The sequence below is a fragment of the Protomyctophum bolini genome, assembly GCF_963924005.1.
Source record: "Protomyctophum bolini genome assembly, chromosome: 8".
In the NCBI taxonomy this organism is placed as follows: Eukaryota; Metazoa; Chordata; class Actinopteri; order Myctophiformes; family Myctophidae; genus Protomyctophum; species Protomyctophum bolini.
In genome coordinates, this window is record NC_137869.1 from 37,343,511 (window position 1) to 37,365,616 (window position 22,106).

At 43.3% G+C, this 22,106-nt stretch overlaps 1 protein-coding gene across 2 annotated transcripts; it reads left to right on the forward strand.

Moving 5' to 3' along the window:
• Window positions 1–933: 933 nt before the first annotated feature.
• On the forward strand, window positions 934–18,713 carry cherp (calcium homeostasis endoplasmic reticulum protein). 2 transcript variants are annotated; one of them, XM_080769750.1, is made up of 20 exons: window positions 934–1,078; window positions 3,280–3,453; window positions 5,421–5,459; window positions 7,176–7,342; window positions 7,612–7,749; window positions 8,323–8,474; window positions 8,598–8,709; window positions 9,180–9,269; window positions 9,664–9,898; window positions 10,402–10,565; window positions 11,884–12,132; window positions 12,834–13,065; window positions 13,594–13,835; window positions 14,149–14,282; window positions 14,817–14,903; window positions 15,012–15,152; window positions 15,493–15,705; window positions 16,177–16,271; window positions 16,436–16,633; window positions 17,769–18,713. In XM_080769750.1, exons 1-20 carry the CDS (start codon window positions 1,054–1,056, stop codon window positions 17,804–17,806), a joined length of 2,925 nt encoding a protein of 974 aa, XP_080625876.1. In that variant the 5' UTR covers window positions 934–1,053; the 3' UTR covers window positions 17,807–18,713. The 2 variants fall into 2 exon arrangements, with proteins under 2 accessions (XP_080625876.1, XP_080625875.1); XM_080769749.1 differs by having other exon boundaries at window positions 9,664–9,928; window positions 17,769–18,712.
• The last annotated feature ends 3,393 nt before the right edge of the window (window positions 18,714–22,106 follow it).

Consider the following 22,106-nt stretch of genomic DNA (forward strand, 5'->3'; position numbering starts at 1 on the left):
CTCAAACCATGCAGGGGCAGTCAGAATAGACTCAGAGTCAGAATATTAAATGATGCCCCTAGAATTGCTCCACGCTAGTGTGGTAAGACTGACTATTATTATGTAAGTGTACATTACATCGCTATATGTACAGATAATAATAGTATAATAACAGTATAGTTGCCTAATATAACAATAACTACATTAAAGGCAGTAATAGCTTCTGTCTAATACACATTTCTGAAATGTGGTGTTGTAGCCAGCTGTATGTGGAGTTGTGGACCTTAATGTGCATTAACTTGTAATAATGTATTATAGGCCTACAGTTTATTTCTCATATTATTGGTTTATCTCACATAAATAAATTAATACATAGCTAGACTAGAACCAAAGCATTATACATTCTAAAAGTCTGTGCATATGATAGGGAGGCATGAGGCATCGTTTGACTTTTAATTTATTTTCTTTAATCGATATAAATCGGCATACTAATTTGAGATTCGAGGGGGTCCGTGCATATCCACTGATATTACAAGCCGTGCATATCCACGGCTTCTCCATGCATGCCCGTGCATGCCTATTCCCACTATAGGCTGAGGAAGAAATATCACTTGACAGTTTTCAAATCAGCCTCAGAAAACACCAGGCATGGTGAACCAAATGTAAAAGAATATTGTAACATATGTTTAGCATGGGTCTTTCGCAGGGTCGTTACAATATATAATTCAGCTAGATCCACATATATGAGTACTGTACTAGTCATACTATAATATACTACACATAGCCTATAGCCCTATACGATCTATGAACACAACACACCTTTGCAAAAAAAGAAAAAAGAAAATAACAACATTCGTTCTCCTCCTGACCACAGGCGGCGCTCATCATCGCGATCGAGTCGCAACTTTCGCAAAACAGTAACACTTCCGGGGTACTAGTACATTATTCATTTTTGGAAATGGTGGAAATATTTTCAGGGCCAATATTTAAATTTCAATCACACAACTTACATTTATAATATTAATTTGCGGAGTTTGTTGACGTTCAGCGGGTTCGCTGTGACTGCAGACCAACATGGATATCCCCACAGCCCCAGAAGGTGAGCTTTGTTTTTAACATTCCCATTGAGCGTTAGCTTTATAGCTAGCCGTCCTGCTAGCTGGCTGCAAGCAACAGTGGATGTGTGCGTGCAGCTATTTCAGCTAACTGGCTAATAATGGCTATCATGCAATCCATTCATTGGCTGATTGATTGAAAATGTTATTAACAGTATGTAGAATGGGTACATTTCAAACGAAAGCATGAAGTCAATACAAAAACTGTTACTGTAACAGTGGACGAGACACCACAAAAGCAATACAATTGTTTACAACAGGGTCCACCATTTTCAATTCATCAGAAGTTTCAAAACATTTAGAGACGTACAGATATACACTTCTATCACATACATCTGTGGTTTTTCAACCCGTTTTCATATCACAGGGGTCCATTATTTATTCTGCATTTGAGCCACGCGCGGACCACTATTTTGATGTAGCCTCTCGGACCAAAAACTAAAGAATATGTTGTAATCGTTTGATAAGATGCTGGATTGATGTGGGTACCATTAGAAGAGATAAAACAGGCAAACGTTGATCAAAATGTAAATTCTTCTACATTCTCTAATTGTGTAGACTTCTTGTAAATTAACTGTAATGCTGATGTTTAACAATAATAGTGTAAATTTCTGTAAAATGAAACCAAATGGACCCTCTCTCTCAAGACTTAAAGATGGGGTCCATTTGATTACCAACTCTCCATCATAGCTGGAGACCACATTGGGAACTCCCTCAAGGCTCCAGAGTCCAGACCTCCCAAAACAAACTGGTCAGGCTCCTACTTGGCGTCTTGGCCTCACCCCTGCCCACTTTGACAGGCTGGAATGGCTTAGGGTCGACGAAAGAGTACAGCATCTTGCAATGGGTCTGGTCCACAAGATTCGATACACCACCAAGATACCCATGTACCTGTCTAAATACTTCCTTAATGTTAACGAAGTCCACACCCACAACACCAGAGGGAGTGCAACAAACCATGTACAACGCAGATTCGGCACAAACCAAGGGACTAAATGATTTTCGCTCCTATGCCACCAAAATGTGGAACGCCCTACCAACAGTCATTAAGATATGTGAATCCCTTGACTCCTTCAAAACCGCTCTCAAAGGGCAACCTACGGACGGACGGCTGCAATTCGAGCTGGCCCCCGTTAAATCGGAATCCCCCCCCCCCCCCCTTTGTTTTCCCCCTGTTTCTTTTCCCTTTTTACCTCCTTTATGATGAATTCCTGTTCTGTTCTTTGGCTATATAAGTGTCTATTTGTACGTCTCTAAATGTTTTGATGAATTGAACAAGGTGGACCCTCTTGTAAACAAGTGTAATGCTTTATTGGGTCGTCCACTCACAGTTAACAGTCTTTTGTATTGAGTTGTGCTTGAAATGTACTGTAATTCTGCAAACTGTTAATACATATTTAAATCAATCAATCAAAGGACCACTGGTTGAAAACCACTGACATTATGAGTCTGACATACATTATTTGGTTCAGCAACGCGCCAGATACATATACATGTAACCATAGACTTTGTTGATCACAACTCGTCAGTCACTGCGCGAAGCATTGATTGAGAGGCTTTTTCAGTGCACGTCAAGACACTGTGCAATTAGCCTCGGATCGAGTCTGACTTTAGCTTTCATATCATTATGCAACTGTCAAAATCCATCTATGGTGGTCTTGATCCTCTAGACTCTAGAGTTCGCTTTTTCCAGGTGGCAGCATTCCACTCACCACTCATTCATTGCCATTCTAGTTTTGCCCCCTGTTTCCCATTATTTCCACTAATTTCCTCTTATGTTACTATTATGTTAAATAGAAATGTAAAATGCATAATGAACCTCCAGTTTAGCTCTCATGCTCACCTGGACTCTTCTGTACGAGACAAAACAAGCTTATGTAAAAAGTAAAATAAACGGTCACCACACTTTATCACAACAGTAATGTAAATTAAACACAATGTTTGTTTTTTGTTAAAAATTGTGTGTGTGTGTGTGTGTGTGTGTGTGTGGTGTGTGATAATGTACTATAAAGTAATACTGTAAAGTACTGTACAGTCTGTACACTATAAACTACACTAGACTGGTGCCGTTTAGAGGGCCTAAGTAAAAACTGACTGCTAGGTAAAAGGATAGTTGGAGTACAGCCATTTGAGATCATTGTGCCTGTCTTTTTCCAATATGTTTTGTTTGTTTTCCTCTGTGCAGATCAAGAGCTGAGGAATGTCATTGATAAGCTGGCCCAGTTCGTGGCTCGGAATGGGCCAGAGTTTGAGAAGATGACGATGGAGAAACAGAAGGACAACCCAAAGTTCTCATTTCTCTTTGGAGGGGAATACTTTGGTTACTACAAGTGCAAGCTTGTTTTTGCGCAACAGCAGCGTATGTAGTCAAAAAGAAAGTCTGTCCCCAAAACTGTATTCACATAACAATGATCTTGGAGAGTTCAGTCAGTGTTGGTATAATGAATAATAATTATCTCCCAAAGCTAATTCCGAATCACTCGCTCATCCCCTGGGTTGCAGAAGCAATTTCTCTATGGAGATTATAACTATCTCTCCGCAATATTGTCAGGGAGGTGGCACTGTATCGTTTACGATAGTAAGTCAGTCACTATTATTTGATTACAGTCTTGTTTCTGCCAAAATTTTAATTAATTAAGCGGTAGTGACATTAGCATTTAGTTGATTTTTCATATCCATATGAGTGAAACCGCCAGGATCATTTGTTTATTTTTGGAACAATTCTTATTCTTATATAGAAAAAATGGGATGGGATGGGAATTCAGAATGGGGGAAAACAACACGACCCAGGTAGGATGTTCATTAATCTAGACCAGGGGTTCCCAAACCCCAAACCAGGGGTGCCTGCACGGCACGCACCCCTTGTGGTGCGTGACATGAGAAGGGTAATGCAGGTTATTTAGCACAAACAGCAAAATCCGATAAAACACTGTTGTAAAGAGATGTATAGAGCAGCTGCAGGAGTATACAGCAGCTGCATGTCTCAGTGCAGTGACATTCTGTGATTATTTGCCATAATCATTTTCGGCCAATTTGCGTTGGGGTGTGCGTCAGCTAGGTTAGGGGGGTGCACAGCCAAAAAGGTTTGGGGATCGCTGATCTAGACTGAACTGTCCAAACATATGCAAATTCAGTTTCAGCGTGTTAAGTATTTTTATGGTATTACAATTACAAATGCATTTCTATTCATACTTTTTCTCCTTCCATCTAGCACAGCACACCAGCTGTAGCAGCGCGTGTGACATGACATATTACTAATACGCTTCCACTTTCTTCTGCAGCTGAATAACAGCCTCAAGCTACTGTGTGTTGCAAGCAATTTATTTCACCACAGGACCAAATGGAGCATGCCAGAGCCAAAGGGAAACTAACTTAATTTAAACTGCATCGAACAACGGTGTTATTTTCCAAAACTAACAGCTCTACAAGCTAATGATGTGTTGCATAACTTGTAGATCTGTAGAGAAGCCTTCAAGATTGAAGGATCTGGTCCTAGTCCTATCTGACCTGGTTGTGGTAAGTAGGCTATTGTTAGCCTACTTTCCACAACTAATTGTTAAAAGGTTTCACATGGCTTCTCCTGTCTGTTTTCTCTATAACAGATTCCAGCATTGCCTGAACAATATGGGATTGGATGTGCTATGCGTAAAGGCCTTTTTTTTCTCCTTTTCCAACCAAGGTTCAGGTTTTAGGTTGTTATTAGAGAAAGTAAAAGATGTGTTCATTTTTTTTTCTTTTGGGGCGTGGGGGCATTCAAAGTCAAACCGATCTTTTGTGGCCAGATCAGATGTAATTTTGGGCAGTCTAGTAGTAGGACTATAATAAAGTAATCACCGTAGAATTGTGTAAAAGACATATTTAGCCACTTGTTTGAATTCCCCCGTCCCCTCTGTCAAAAATAGCTAATACCGCTAAAACGGTAACATCTTTTATTTTCTCTAATAACCGTCCTAAAACATGAACGTTGGTTGAAAAGAAAAACAAAGTTGTCCTTTAAACAGGCAGCTATCCTCAAATTAGACAAAGTTAGCTAAGCTTGCTCTGTCTGGGGATAATGAAAAGCTAGTGGAAGGAGGAATACTATGTGCACACACAGACACCCAAGCAGACTGTTATAGGTGCAAAACTAGGACAACAATGTGGAGAAAGAAACGAGGATTGTGGGACGAAAAAGAAAAACACCCTTAAAACAACCTGTGCTTAGATATCCATAAAGAAATCCTTGCTAAGCTTTCAGTTTATGTACTGTGACTGATAATGATCTGATGACCAATCCTGCTACTCATGTAATGCCACTGAAATGCATTAAAGTTTTCTTCTCTCTAGATCCCTCTGCCCACGATTGTGAGGAATATAAGCCAGAAGGTATTTATTGGGAACCAGTTTTCACACATGAATTTGAATGACACTTGGAAAGTCACAGTGTGTTTTATGCACATATTTTCTGGACATTATCACACCTGTGCCTTAAAGATTTGTATTTAGCAAATGTTTTGTTGCATTCATGTTTGAATAAATCTTTGAGAGGGGTATATATTCTTTTGACCTGATGGAATATATCTTGGGTGTTAGAGGTGCTCCGATTTTTGGGACTGATCACTGATTGTTTTTCTCACGATCGGCCGATATACCGAACTTGGGGAAAATGTGACTATTTCCAAAATTATTATATATGTCAAAACCCACGTCAAACTATTCCTGTGTGTGGATGAAGGGGAGAATGTTTAAGCCTGTCACAAAGATGCAAAACGACATTATACTAACACATCTGATTTACTTTTATAAATTGCTGATCACCGATCGAGTCATTTGGAGTGAAAATCGATCGATCGGAGCACCTCTATTGGGGATATCTTCTCAATTCTGCTGCTAAAAAATTGCTATTGCACTGAATGGCTCATTGCGTGATGACTCAGAGTGTGATCCCAGTGCTGAGCCAAGACAAGGGAGCCTGGTGACCTTTCTTTAAGCAAGGCTGTGTTGTTTGAGTCATCGTAATCTGATTAGTTTCTTGTTGCTTCGGACACAGTATCGCTGTAGTTACGGGCTGCGCGATTTAGATAATATGAATGCGTTGCGTGTATGTATACCCCTTACCTTACTGTTTATCGTGGCTTGACCTCAGGAGTTTTCTCTGCTTGCTAATCTTAAAATACATACATTCGACCGACCAACTTCAAATTCGGCACACGTGTTGCAGACGACCCCAGGCAGTTGAGTGTACGGCATGAAATTGGTTGAATAGGCTGTTGTCCAGAACTACCAATCCGACTCATACGCCCATGGGCTGTGGCCCAAGTGAGCCAATTGAGTAATGCATGTGTTTGGTCCGACAGTCTGAAAGGCATTAGTCCGACACCCTACCCAAAACCCAAAGTTTTAACCCCGCCGCGTGTTAGTTCTAACCGGCATGCATGTCGGGAGCGACGGTGTTGTTGCACTAATGCCTGTCGGACTGTTGGTGTATCTAACCAACGTGTGCTCCTCCCGGCAACCCCAGCCTAAGCTTTCTATGGCAAATTCCCCACATCTTCCATTCGATTGGTTAGTCAGTCCACTTTTAACATGGGCACAAAAGGGACACAGACAAACGGACGGTTACAATGGCTACTTGGTATGACCGGTAAATTGCACAACTGGGTGGGGCATGCATTACATTAATCGTAACATTCCCTATTTGCGTCGTTCCAAAATAGGCTGGTACTCAACACTGTTGAGTACCAGCCTATTTTGAACTAGACCGGTGCCTGTTGAGTCAACAGAACCTGAATCTTATCAGTTGGAAGCTGCAGTAGCATGTCCCTTTTTTTGTAATTGTGCAGCCCAGCAGTTGACTGTTTTAATTATTTACTGGATGTGAAGATGCATGCATGTATACATTTATCTTAAATCAGTATTCTGGCTTTGCTCCTGGAAATGCCTTCCACTTACCCTATGTAAGTTTACTTGAAGCTGCTTGTGGGCATTTGACAAGACAACATGGATTATACCATAACATAATCGTATATCATCTACGATGATTGCATATTCTTATGTGATAAGAATATGCCAGACTAAGCCTGCCCTACTGCTGTTTTTCAGACATGTACATTCCAGGGGCTAAAGACGTGGTTGATGTCCCTCCACCAATGCCCATTATTGCTACGCCCACAATCCAGCCGCCTGCAGCTCCTTCCATTGATGAGCTCGTCCAGCAGAGCGAATGGAACCTTCAGCAACAAGAACAACACCTGCTCACTCTCAGACAGGTAGAGCAGACGTCCTCCCACCGACTATTGGCTCACGGATTTTAATGTCTCTCAACATACCTGGGAATCATACAGCGTTTCAAGCTGTATGTCGTAACAAATGGATGCTTGTCAGACTTTAAACATCATATTAACAAAACATATGTACTGTTGACAGAATAGATCACATTCTTGCAAGCAGTGAAATGTGACCCACATAAGCAAACGGTTGATATGAGGACTTTGATTTATTTATTGATTGGGTTATATTGCCTCTTGATGTCCTGTAGGAGCAAGTGACAGCAGCTATAGCTCTGGCCATGGATCAGCAGACACAGAAACTGCTGTTGGAAACGGGACTGGACGTCACAGAGTTTGACAACCTGCTGCAACCCATCATAGACACCTGTACCAAAGACGCCATCTCTGTAAGCCCACAATAGATATTGACTCATTTACAGACAACGTTGCCATCTAGTGGCTGAAAAGGAACTCACAGATTTGCTACCAGTTCACTTCAACTGCACGGTTTTAGTTTGAAAACCAGTTTTACCCGGAAACTGCGAGTCAGGATGTCAAAAGCTGCTATGTAACGTGTCCTGCGAATGTTATTTAATTCACCCAAAACATACATTTTGTAACCGAGGATCATATTGTTTAGACTTTATAGAAATGAGCCACAAATCAAGCTTGTTTTGAGACAAAAATAATCTGAGATATTACTAGATTACTAGAGAATCTAGATGCAGCTGCACGACATGAGACTAATTCATTCTAATTAACGACAGAGAGAGAGAGATAGAGGAGTGTGTGTGTACGTGTACGTGTGTGTGTGCGTCAATTTAAATTCAGAAATCAGCAGAGAGTGATCAACATTTGTGCTACTCTATGCCAAATTGAAGTGGACTCAGACCCAGACTTTCTTTTCTCCTCGGAAATAAAAATGTCTGGGTTTCCGAGGCTAATCAATATGTGACGCATGCATGTCTGTCTGATCTCAGGGTGGGAAAAACTGGATGTTCACCAACGCCAAGGCGCCGCCACACTGCGAGTTGATGACGACACACCTTCGCAACCGCATTACCGCTGACTCTGCGCACTTTGAGCTCCGCTTGCATCTCATCTATCTGACAAATGATGTCCTCCATCACTGGTAAATTCATTCAGAAACATCTTTGATTTCTCTCAATCACTGGAATCAAACGGAATAGCTGTGTGTTTTCTATTTTCTTGCATAATTATGTTGTAATGAGTGTTCTGTGATATGCCCTTCCAGCCAACGGAAGCAGCAAAGGGACTTGCTGGCAGCGCTGCAGAAGGTGGTGGTGCCTATCTACTGTACCAGTTTCCTGGCCGTGGAGGAAGACAAGCAACAAAAGATCACCAGGGTAACTCCATAGACCAGTGGTTTTCAATCAGTGGTGCAGTGTTGTTTTCGTCAACGAAAAATGTTCGTTGACTACCTTTTTTCACTGACTAAAACTAAATGAAAACTAAGCTATGATGACTAAAACTATGACTAAATATATTGACAATTCCGTCAAATTTATGCCATAGACAATCGCATAATCGCCACGGTTCAAATTCGGCTGGAGACCAACTTGTCGTGTGCCGGCATCTGTCCTCCACAGCAGTCTCACTGTGAACTGTTTTAAAGTTTTTAACTGTTTTTAACTGGATGCAGCTTGCTCAGTGCGTTCTACTATTTGTATTGTCTTAATTGAAAACACTCTCCACAATGGGGAAAACGATAGAAAATGGCACAGTGTAACTAAAGTCAATGTACTGTAGAGCCAATTGCGTTCTATTCGTAACTGTGTTCCCTTGCTTTCAATTCTCTCTCTTTTTCTTCCTATAGTTGCTGCAGCTTTGGGAGAAGAATGGCTACTTTGATGACGTGACAATTCAACAGCTCCAGAGCCCAGCGCTGGGCCTGGGCCAGTACCAGGTGAGAGAAACTACTCACTTTCAACACTTCTGATGCCTAGGAGGTCCACAGACTCCACACACGTCTTATCGAATAAAACCACGGGTGTTAAGGACATGTGGGCACGTCTTAAATTGCTAAAATATTTTTTGGGGAAAACCGCCGTTGCTAGGCAGCGCCTTGCTCAGCCCCTCCCGACCTGTTTGACTTCATGATGCGTCTCGGTTACAATATTATCGCTTCTAAAGGGAGATCAGATGAAGTCCCCGGAAAAAGGGAAGGCGGGCATTTTCAGCTTGGCACTCTAGCGCCTTTATTCTGAAATATTCAGCGGCACCATAAGCGTTAAAGTAAACATGGTAAAGAACCCAGTTATAGTATAGCATCTCTCTCTCTGTGTGTCTTTCCCCTCTAGGCATCTCTGATAACAGAGTATGCAGCGGTGGTGCAGCCTGTGCAGCTGGCCTTCCAGCAGCAGATCCAGGTGTTGAAGACTCAGCACGAGGAGTTTGTGGCCACCCTTAAGCAGCAGCAGCAGCAGGCCGCCGTGGCGGCAGCGGCAGCAGCGCAGGCCGCCGCTGTGGAACAGCTCGCTGCTGCCGCCGCCGCCGCAGAGGCCGAGAAGCCGGCGCCCGTGACCTCGCAAGCCGGTGAGAACACGCAGAGCAGCATGGATTATGGTATGCTATGGATTTTTATAGAGCAGTGATTTTCAACCAGGGTTCCTCGAGTGGGGGGGGGGGGGGTTCCGGGTGGTCCACAGCTAAATGATGGAGAGTTGGTAACCAAATGGACCCTTATAGATGCTTTAACTCTTGAGAGTTTCATCACAGGGAGACTCTTTAGACTCTCAAAGAGTTTAATTATTGTAGTTAAACATCTGCATTACTTAATTTGTGTGTTGGGTCTGAGAGGCTAAATCTCATCAAATGGTGGTCTGTGGCTCAAATGCTGAATTAATAATAATTAATAATTAATCAATAATTTTGATATGAAAAGGGTTGAAAACCACTTATTTAGAGAATGCACAGCCCTGGTATGGATTGTGATATTTGTGGTGAGGAACGTACCACCCGTTTCGTTGAATTCCACATCCTGTTTGTTTCTGATCGTGTGTGTGTGTGTTGTGTTTTGCGTTGTGTGCTGTGAGCAGGAGATGTGAAGGCCTCCATGTCAGTCCCTCCTCCAGGAGAGTACGACGGGGGTTCATCTAGACAGCAGGATCCCAGCAACACCAGTGGCCCCCCAGACATCCCTTCCTCTAAGCCCAACTGGTATGACCCCCAGCACATGGGACCTTGGAATCCAAACCAGCCGGTGAGTCACTTTGTGACGCAGAAGTGTCTTGACTCTTGTGACCTCCATTAACGGTAGGGGTGCAACGGTTTTCAACCGAAAACCGAACCGTTCGGTTCCACATACACGGTTCAATGCGCTCTAATGAACCGCGCTATTTCGGTTTGCATTAATTAATTTATTACAGCTGCGAAGAATGTATTTCTCGGTCACACACTGGCCTACTTAGAAGTCTAGCACTCTATCGGTCACACACCGTCCTACTAAGAAGTCTAGCACTCTTTCGGTCACAGAAGTGTAGCACTCTGTCGGCCCACCCCCTACACACACACACACACACACAGAGAGAGAGAGACGGCATGATGAGGAGAATCCAGCACTCGTCTTTAAACGTCGTTCTTGGAATAATTATTGATCGTCATACACAGAGACACACACAGCGGAGTAACCTCGCGCCAACAGGCTTCTAAGCACGGTCGTTGTAAGTTTGTTCAGATCTGATTCTGCATCTGCACTCGCTGTTTGAGTGCTAATTAAGAGGGAGAGTGAGAGCAAAAACAACCCGCAGCAGGACGATCATTCCGTCAGAAAAGTACCAACAAAATACTCCCATGTCCAATCCATGACTGTAGATAGAAGCCCTTCTTCTAATAATATAAGCATAATATCCTTAAATCCTCATGTAGACTTATTGTAAACTTTTGTAGGCTATTTTTCTGAGACACGACGCATTCACTGTGAATGACTCCCCTCCCAGGAGACACTCTCCTCTCCTCTTTCCTGCATGTGCTTAATGCCCCGTGTGAGCGCATAGGTGCATTTATTTCCCCTTGAAAATAATGATGAGGCACATTAAAATAGCAATATGAGGTTTTTTCCCCCCTTTAAAATAATGAAAAGGCAGAAATGCCTAATAAAATAATATATGCTAAAAAAAGAGAAGAAAAGAAAATGCTATAAATAAACTTTTTTGAGTGGTGCAAGCCACTGCCTGGCTGGCTGGCTGGGTATGAGCATGAAAACAGCGTGGTTGTTTTTCACCACCTGTGCACAACCTAACACACACGCACATTATTAACTGTATATATGATGATTTCGTGTGTGCCAGTACAGTGACACTAGTACAGTACAGTACAGTAGAGGGTACAGTAGGGCGCGTTCCTGGGGATCACTTCACAAGGGGGTATTTTTTTTTACTGTACCGAAACCGAACCGAAACCGTGGCCCCCATACCGAGGTTCGAACCGAACCGTGGTCTAACTGAACCGTTGCACCCCTAATTAACGGAGTCGGTCTCCTCTGACCCTGCCTACCCCAATAATTGTTTCCCCCTCCTCAGCCTCCAAATTTTGACCCCAACCAGCCTCCCCCTGGCTGCCCGCCCTGGAACAGCCACGAGGGCATGTGGAACGACCAGAGGGACCCAGGGAACTGGAGGGGAGGCCCGCCCGGGGAAGGTCCCTGGAGTGGGCCCGGTGGTGGTTCCGACCAGGGTCCCCCGTCCTGGAACTCTCAGTATGACCAGCCTCCGTGGGGGGACCAGCCCCCACCCTGGGGCCAGAGGGAACCTCCTTTCCCCCCTCGCATGGCAAGTGGCGGATGTTTGGCGTGGCTTGTTCTGCCCTACTTTAACCCATTAAAACCAGAATCTACAAAATGTCTTCTAAATCATGACAGTTTGCTGAAAAATCTATAATGTTTCTATATGAGTATGTCAAGGAACCCCAGAAATGATATGTAATTGGACGCCCATTTGAAAATATGTTGTTCCAGGGACCCAGAAGCAAAGCTTTGAGTTAAAAACGTTCTCTGTGAAAGAATATATATTCAAATATTTGCACCACATTTTCATGATTTAAAAAAAAATAGCAGATCTACAGGTTCATAGTGCGGCACCGAGTGCCGCACTACGAGCTTGTAGATCTGCTATTTTAATCAATAGCTAAAGTATAACGTAATGCTTAAAACACCAAAAGGGGTCCATTTACTGTTACATGTACTTGATTTGGCACGCTGGACGGTGCAGCATAATGTTTGGTGTGCAAAGACAGTGGACAAAATGTGAACATTTTAATGTCATAATATTATTTGCCACAGTGCAACTCACTGCCGGCTCTTATTTCATTTAATTTATGTTGTATTGGACAGTCAACCTCAGTCTCACACTCATCCAAAAATGAATGTATTGATCTTTGGTGAGATCAATAAATGTGATACTTTGTGGTTAAAAAGAAACAATTAGTGAATACGTATTTAGTTTTTTTTAACTCTCGCCTCCTCTCATCACAGAGGCCTCCCCACTTCAGAGGGCCCTTCCCTCCCCACGGGCAGCCCCCTCCCTTCAACCAGCCCCCTCCGCCGCCTCACTTTGGAGGTGGTGGTGGCGGTGGTGGACGCTTTCCACCGCGCTTCATGCAAGACGACTTCCCTCCCAGACACCACTTTGACCGGCCGCCGTACCCTCCGCACGGCCGCTTCGACTATGGTGACGGGGGATATCCCGGAGGCGACGGGGAAGTTGGCAAGTGGAACTTTTTTTTTTCTTTTCTCTTAAATTGGAAATGTATGTCCCTATATAGCTTATGCAATTTATATTTCCATGTCGGGGGTCATGGCGCTAGGTCAGGAGGTAACAGCGGGTGCATGGCCAAAACGTTTTGTGAACTTAGAGTATATTTTAATAGAGACGGCACCAGATTTCTCTTCCCATTCACTTGCATTAAGTTGCTCAAAAGCGCATGAGGCGATTTCACTCCTCCTTCCAGGTAGGAACAGAGTGCATTCTGGGATTGATTGGGCCAAACTCATGAACGCGCTGGCCGTTGACCATCATTGCACGCGTTCAGCGTTCACGTGTCATCATGAACGTGCGCAATGATAGTCAACGGACCAGCGCGTTCACCGTTCATGTGTTTGGACCAGCGCTGCAATACCAAATTCGCCACTATGTCCATTTCGCTCCAGGGTCTCTATTAATATATACTTTTAAGAGTGTTACTTGCTGTAATTATTATTATTAAATATTTTAACGTCCCCCCCCTCCTTTTAGACATGGGGCCTCCTCCCCACCACCATCAAAACCAGAGGCTTCCTCCTCCGGGCATGGGCCCAGACCATCCTCCCTGGGGTGGGAACCAGCACCAGGACTTTGGCCCACCTCCCCATGGCTTCAATGGCCAGTCGCCCCACATGCGTCACCGACCGCAGCCCCCCGTCCACGACGACCCCAGTCTGGTGCCCAACGTCCCCTACTTTGACCTGCCGGCCGGCCTCATGGCTCCGCTGGTTAAAGTAAGCCAGTTGCACTGTGTTGTTTTAGCAGCAAATTTCGATTTTAGTCTTCTGAATACTTTTCCTTTTAGTCACCTGGAATGTTTTTGTGTTAGTCTATCATACGATTTTAGTCGACTAAATCTACAGGTGATTTAGTCGACTAAAATGTATTTTGGCGGGCCTTGATGCCGTCGTAATGGCTGATTTTACACTTGCTGTAAATAGCTGATCTACAAGTAGATTTAAATCTGGTATATAATCGATAAACTAATAACCAGTGTGTGTTTTGTAGCTCGTGTTGATGTCTTCTGTACTCTTCCCCGTTGCTCAGCTTGAGGATAACGACTACAAGTCCTTAGATCCTAAAGACATCAGACTTCCCCCCCCCATGCCCCCCAGTGACAGGCTGCTAGCTGCAGTGGAGGCCTTCTACAGTCCCCCGTCCCACGACCGGCCCCGCAACAGGTACATATGGACTTCATCCAAATGATGTGTAATTCAACATATCGTTGCTGTCGGGAGGATTTTCTTTTGTATAAATCAGTGCTATTGAACACTCTTTGTCTGTGTGTTGTTTTGAAAATATTGAACCAATGAAAAGTAGTAAAAAAGTGCTTTGGACAAAACCACTTAACTCCATTTGACCCTCAAACTGTCTGCTAAAGCAACTAACTCCACCACCTCTCCCCCTCTCATGGAAGTCATTGACAATATAGAAAGTCACAACACTAACTTTGATGAGGCAGTATTGCATTGTTTTAAAAATATAAGGTTTTCTTAATTTCCTGAAAAATTAGCATTTTGGAGTTGGGTGGTTTCCTCCCAACAGCATATGCAATATACTGGATTAGTTATAGAAAGCAGAATATACATATAGGGCATTTTGACCACAGCTGAGCTGATTCCCGTAATTAGTTTAGTATCGCGCTAGCCAAGCAAAGTGTTGTGTTGGACAAGCAGGCTTAAAGCTACCTTGGATTTCCACCCCTCTCTCCTCAGTGAGGGCTGGGAGCAGAATGGCCTGTATGAATTCTTCAGAGCCAAGATGAGAGCCAGAAGGAAAAAGGGACAAGAGAAGCGTAACAGGTAACTCGATATTTGTACGCGCATGCCACACGCATACATTTAAATCTGTATCCCTGGGACGCAACAATTCTGTGTTTTTGTTGATCTCAATGCTGCTTCTCTCTCCAGCGGGCGTAGTCGGTCCAGGAGTCGTTCTCGTAGCAGAGGAAGGTCCTCCTCTCGGTCCAGCTCTCGCTCTTCCAAGTCCTCCAGGTCACGGTCGCGATCCTCTCGCTCGCGCAGCCGATCACGCTCCTACTCTCGATCCAGGTCATTACACACACACACACACACACACACACACACACACACGATGCTGCATGCATGCTATTTGAGGGACTCTTGCATATAAAGGTTCCTTATAGTCCCATGGGTGCTTAGTAGTTAGTACAGTATTGGTGACCCCAGTGGTATAGGAGCCCCCACCACTGCAGCCTGCTTTACCCACTGAGCTACACAAGGTTGTAATCCCTAACCACTGCATTGTTGGTGCTATGATCTCCCTATTTAGCTCCATTCAGTGAATGGCAAAATATGATGTACTGTACAAAAACAAATCTGAAATAATGCTTGCAAACATTTTACTTGCTGTCTGTCTTTATCTCTTTAGGTCCAGGAGTAGATCCAGATCATCTCGTAGTCACTCACGTTCAAGATCCCGTTCCCGTAGTCGCTCGCCCTCCAAGAGCCGCAGAGCCAAGTCAAGTCAGGAGCCAGGTCGCGGTCAGGAGCCAAGTCGCGGTCAGGAGCCAAGTCGCGGTCAGGAGCCAAGTCGCGGTCAGGAGCCAAGTCGTGGAGCAAAGTCACGTAGCTCATCTCCTCCGTAAGTCTCTGTCATGTCACTCCCTCTCTCTCTTTTTCTCATATGATTCATGTTCTCATTCCCCTCTTCATTTTCCATCTCCCATCTTCCTCTCCATAACTTTGTTCACCTTACTTCCTGATTCTCAACTTTGCAAGCTTAAATGATCAAGTGTCTGCTAGGGTGTTATATGATGCCTACATGTAATATGCACAAAACATCTTTTGTGCTAAAAATGTGTGCACACGTCCTCAATACAAACGTGGGGTGCTAAGGACGTGTATAGGCGTCTTTAGGTCCTTTTTAATGATATAAAACAGGATCGCTGTAAACACCTCCCGTTGCTAGGCAACACCTTGTTCAACGCTCCTGGACCTGTTTTTCGCATGCGTGCAGCCATTAACGTCATTGTTTAAGGCCGACAAAACTTGCTATTATCTTACTATCGTAAGTGTTAAGTAGTGACCAGTTCTGTTTCATGTCTCACTTCAGCACCACATCAGGACTTGGCGCAGCGCCCCCTAAGCTTCCTCTTGATTCCAGACTTGGGGAGGAAAATAGAGGCCACCAGCTCCTCATGAAGATGGGTATGCCCTTTGTGTGTTCTGTGCATCGTATTACCTCATATCATGAGGATTCTCTTATTTGTTTCCACACGCCTTCACCGCACTTTTGCTGCATGTGCTGCTGTTTTGATCGGATCCCCATGTCTCCCTGTCTTGTCCTGTGTGTGTGTGTGTGTTGTCTGTAGGTTGGAGTGGTTCTGGTGGTCTGGGGGCGAAGGAGCAGGGCATTCAGGACCCCATCAAGGGGGGAGACATCAGGGACAAGTGGGACCAGTATAAAGGAGTCGGGGTATCACTAGACGACCCCTATGAGAACTACCGCAGGAACAAGAGCTACAACTTTGTGGCCCGCATGAAAGCCCGGGAGGAAGGTGTAGCACCGGGTAAGACAGCTTTGCCTTTTAGGCCTACCTTTACACGGGGCAACGGTCTGTAGAGAAAGAACGGCAAAGTCCTGTTGCGTTCTCCCTTTTTATTCTGCGTGATTTAACATGCTGTAGTGTGCAATGCCAGGTGGCTAGGTGCCTGACGCACTGCCAGGTAGACCAGGCATGCCCGTTTACATGGAGAGCGTTTTCAAAGATTCCACTCTGGAAGGGGTTTTCACTTGGTTGCGTTTTCATCCCCGATAGCGCCGTTGCCGTCTATAAACGGAAGGTGGTTGCAAGCAACCATTGAAGTGAACCAATTGAATCACTTGCATTGACTTGCGTTGACATGTGGCGACATGCAACAGGACATATCACACTGTGATGAACGCTAAAACCGTTTGTGCCTCGACCCATTGGTGTGGTTTGAGCTTTGTGTGCTTGTGTGATGATAGAGCTAATCTTGCAAACTGCTGGAACGATCAGTGCCAAATGTCTTTTTCACACTGACAGAGTATCTCCATTAAGTTACCTTTTTCCCCCCACACATATGACTTATGTTTTTAGAAATATTTACCATCAACTTTAAATTCATAGTGGTCAGTGGACCTCCGATCGGGCTGAAAAACGTGGCCATGGTCATGCATCATAGATGACTCACATGCTGCCCACTTGTAGTCTGAGATCCACATTGGAGCCATGTCGTTCCCATGTCGTTCCCAAGATCCACATGATTAGATTTGTTTTATTATTAAATATGAATTTAAAATGTATCTAATCTTGACCTTAAAGTTCATTATCTGAATTATTTTGTATTTTTGTGGCCATTAAAAATAGTTTCTCCCTTTTTAGTGCTTTAACTAATCCGTTATTCCTTACTTTCTGTACTTACTGTTAAGTTTGGTTGCCAATGCAATGTTTTTGTTTACATAGAGATGTATTTACAACTAAATCATGTGAAATGTATATGTAGGTTTATTACAGACGTGTATGATTAATAAGACCTGTGCTTTGAGTTTAAAGATCAAAGGTCAAAACTATTCAGAAATGACTATTATATTGATTTCATGGATGTCAATGATCCTATCTGTATAATAACAAAATTACTTTAAAACATGTGACCGTAATAATGCCTTCTCTTTTGCTGCAGTGACTCGGGAACCTACGGAGGCTCCTCCTGCAGAGTGATGTCATCAACATGTGTCAAGCCACACCCCTTCGCCAGGATCCATATTTCTTTCACTGTCAATTTTGGAACAAAACACCAGCGCTCCTCTCATTCTTTGAAACCTCGTTTGATTTGTTTGATAAGGACGTTTGTTCAATTAGACTTCTAGTCTTGTGCTCTATGCGGGCTTAAGGAGTCTCCCCAAACAAGGTGGATTCATTTTAATCTCATTTTTTAACATGAGCATGTCTGAGTCAGGCAGTGAAACGTTTTGATGTTCACTTGGCATTAAGTACTGCAAATTAAATACCATTCATAATAATAGAATGTAGTGTATTGTACACATAAGACAAAAGAAAAACACAGCAGCACTCCTTGCTACGTGTTGGGCATAGATCTTTCTTTTTTCTTGTTCACAACAGACTCCCTAACCCTATTTTAAAAGGGTTTTAATCTCTGTTTTCCTGTCACTTTTCACGTTGTTCCATTATGAGAAACATTTGGTATCACAAATGAAGGGGCTAGGCTGACATGTCTTAGTTTGAATGTCTCTTTTTACAGTGCAGATAATAATTGTGATACTGTTTCATGTAATTTCTTCTCGTGACATGAAAGTATTTTAGTTGTAGTACTCTGCTTTTGTAAATATATATAAAAAACAAACAAATCCCAGACAACAAAATACTCATAAAGGATTTTTTTTTATTTGTTTAGGTTTCCTGTCACAAAACCACACAATGCAGAACAATAAAGGAATTTAAACACCTTGAAAGATGTGTTTCTTCCTTGAAATCCTATAAATAAAACATCTAACTGTTTTGTTTTTGTCTAGCAAGCTCTTTACATAGTGTATCAATTCAACCAATCTCTCAACAAAGCAACATATTAGTAGTTGCATATTCTTTTCCATTTCTATTTTGATGTTTGATGATTTTGAAGTTGCTGCTGGTGTAATAAATGCCTACCAGGTGGTGACCTGGTGGGTCAAATCATGTAGCATGTTGGCCAGGGCCAGCCTTGCACACATGCAGAGTAGCCCACATGACATTTGTTTTCCCAATCGGACATGAAGAATGTCAGGAAAACGTTGGAAGTGCTTGTGGATGTGTTTGACAATATTAATTGTCATCCCCTTAAATAATGAATATATCATTTTGCATTGTCACAATTACTACAATTTATATTTATTGGACATTTTGACCAAAATATCTTCAAATAGCTGATGGATTGAAAAACCTTCAAGGATCGCTGGGGGTCCCCGGACCCCACTTTGAGAACCACTGCTTTTCAATTTCAACTCAACCATCCATTGCATGGTAGAAACATGGACATAATCTAAAGCTCATACAATAGGCCTACAAGTATGCACACAATCAAATTCCAAATAAATTAGATGATGTGGTAAACAAAGGACTACTTTCTCTGTCGGAGGTCTAATGATGCGGACTGATACACATCACACAGTGCTGTCTGAGTCAATGGTGTGACCAGACAACTCCCCGGCCCTTACCGTCAGTTGGCGCACTTTTCATTCATTTCCTGATTGAGTCAGAGGAACACCTGTGTCATCTGAACGCAACGCAAACCCTTCAGCGTCAAGAGGTGGGTGTTTCTGTAATGTATTATTTACAGTAACTTTTATATAAAAGTAACATTGTACAGTAACATATAGTATAGGCAGCAAGTTAGCTCCGTTTGGAACCTCAATATCTACGCTTTAGCTCCGAGAAGCATATATTGAGGTTCCAAACGGAGCTAGCAGCAAGACACATTTTGTTTTGTTGGTGTCCTGGCACTGTCCACACTCTTTGAATATTGTGTGTGTGTGTGTGTGTGTGTGTGTGTGTGTGTGTGTGTGTGTACACACATGTGGGTGTACTGTGTAGGCCTACTTTATAATACACGTGCATATATGTTTATCTATACACATGTGCAAACGTACTGTAGCCTACAGTACAGCGTGTACACAAAGTGTGTGCGTGTGCGCGCGCGCGCGTGTGTGTACACATGTGGGTGTACTGTGTAGGCCTACTTTATAATACACGTGCATATATGTTTATGTATGCACATGTGCAAACGTACTGTAGCCTACAGTACAGCGTGTACACAAAGTGTGCGTGTGTGTGTGTGTGTGTGTGTGTGTACACATGTGGGTGTACTGTGTAGGCCTACTTTATAATACACGTGCATATATGTTTATCTATGCACATGTGCAAACACTGTAGCCTACAGTACAGCGTGTACACAAAGTGTGTGTGTGTGTGTGTGTGCGTGTGCGCGTGTGTGCGCGTGCCTGGTTCACATTCACAATCCAATATTAATCATTTGGGAACCAATATTTCTGCATACATTCTAATACTAGGATAATATTCATAGACTATAGCCTAAGGGGGGAAAAAATGTTACTCCAAATTTTAGCTCTGCACTCCATAAGGTCATAACATTGTTTTCTGTACAGTAGGGCCTCCGTTTATACAATTTACAAATGGAGTTCTACTAATGAAAGAGGGGGAATGTGCATTTCAGTGTTGATTTGACAACATCACCATCAAAACAGACATATTAACTCTGAACTCCAGAATCTTGCATGTCACTTTTTATAATGATGATGGACTACTTTATTAGTTATTTTGTCTTTCGGCCTATCTACTACTGACTGATTAGTACCGGCTCAGCTACAATTATTTTAATCTGTTTAACGCTATAGGGTCAGTCAACCTGCCAGTTATGTTCAATTTAATTTATTTATTTTTACCTATGAAACCTCATTATTTTCAATGTATCTGTTCCCTCCCTCGCACAGGGTGGAATGGAGGGGTACCTGATGAGTGATGATGAGACTGAGAGCCCACTTTGGCCTGCCCGGTGTCGAGGCAGAGCACAAGGAAGACGAGCCTTTTATCAGTGTCAAGTTTGAGATCCCCTACTTCACCACCACCACTTCTGGTATGCTCTGCTGGGCCAGGGTGCTGCTCATTCTAAACAATGATTCAGTCCATCCATATTCAGTGTTCCGTTTCAAAGAAACAACTAGACCTACAATCTCTCGCTGCACTTCTGTTACATTCCTATAGGTCACTAAATGTTCCATCCAGCCACTTCATAAACCTGCCTATATGACATCATCGATGGGGACTCAAAGCTAATCGAAACAACAGCCATGCTCTCCCTAGAAGGTTAGCACGCTGTTCTTGCATTAATAAAAAGTAAATTCAATTGGAATTGGAGAAAAGAAAAGTCCAAACCTGTCTACCGATGATGTCACTGGTAGGCCAGGCCTAGAGCCATAGAGTAAGACATTGAGGGGGTTCATGGTTCATGTAACTCGTTTGTCAACTCCAACATTCCGTAAACGTCCGGTTTCAGGCCTTTGTCACTATTCGCCAATAGAAGTCTATGTAGAAGAGTTGGACTGGCCCCATGAAGTGAACAGAGTTGTCGTAACTCTGTCTTACGCTATGGCTCTGACCAGGCCTACCGAATCAACCCCTCCGAGGGCCCTGCCGCTACACCAAACCAAAATGTCCCATGTGAAGCGTGCGCACATGTGATTCGCGTGCGTGTGTAACAAAATCTAGAACGACACCTTTTGCGTTCGCGAGCCCAGTGAATGTACCCACGTGCGTTCAGCACACCGCCAGCACTATCGCCACCGCTCCCATAGAGTTATAAGGCTGCTCCCATAGAGTTATAAGGCTGCTCCCATAGAGTTATAAGGCTGCTCCCAATCTCCATAGAGTTATATAAGCCTGCTCCCATAGAGTTATAAGTCTGCTCCCAATCTCCATAGTTCTATAAGCCTGCTCCCATAGAGTTATAAGGCTGCTCCCATAGAGTTATAAGGCTGCTCCCAATCTCCATAGAGTTATAAGGCTGCTCCCATAGAGTTATAAGGCTGCTCCCATAGAGTACAGACAGAAATGGTGCCATCCTAATATGAGCATTTGTACGGACCAAATATTTGAAGAGAAGTTGTAAATGAGTAAGTGGTCCTTTAATACAGACTATTGACTAAATTAATACAGACCTTTTGAATCAGTATCTGTTGTCGTTATTATCGAATGATCACATCGGTCACAGCATTCCTCGCTAATTTTCTAAGAAATCCCTGTTTTCATGCCTCTGCCAGCAACAGCTGTTCACTTTGCACGTGCTGTGCGACATACTTACGTCCAATCCGTCCGTCGCAACGTTGTGAACGCGATATCTCTGGAACATCTTGAGGGAATTCCTTCAAAATTCTGCGCAAACATCCACTTGGACTCGAGCATTAACTGATTTGATTATGGTGATCAAAGGTGACAGTCTACTGTGACCTCA

Coding starts and splice junctions, on each gene's coding strand:
- cherp (XM_080769749.1), top strand. CDS start 1,054: ATGGATATCCCCACAGCCCCAGAAG. Junction 3,454..5,420: donor TGTTTTTGCGCAACAGCAGC/GTATGTAGTCAA, acceptor TCTTCTCTCTAG/ATCCCTCTGCCCACGATTGT. Junction 7,343..7,611: donor ACCTGCTCACTCTCAGACAG/GTAGAGCAGACG, acceptor GATGTCCTGTAG/GAGCAAGTGACAGCAGCTAT.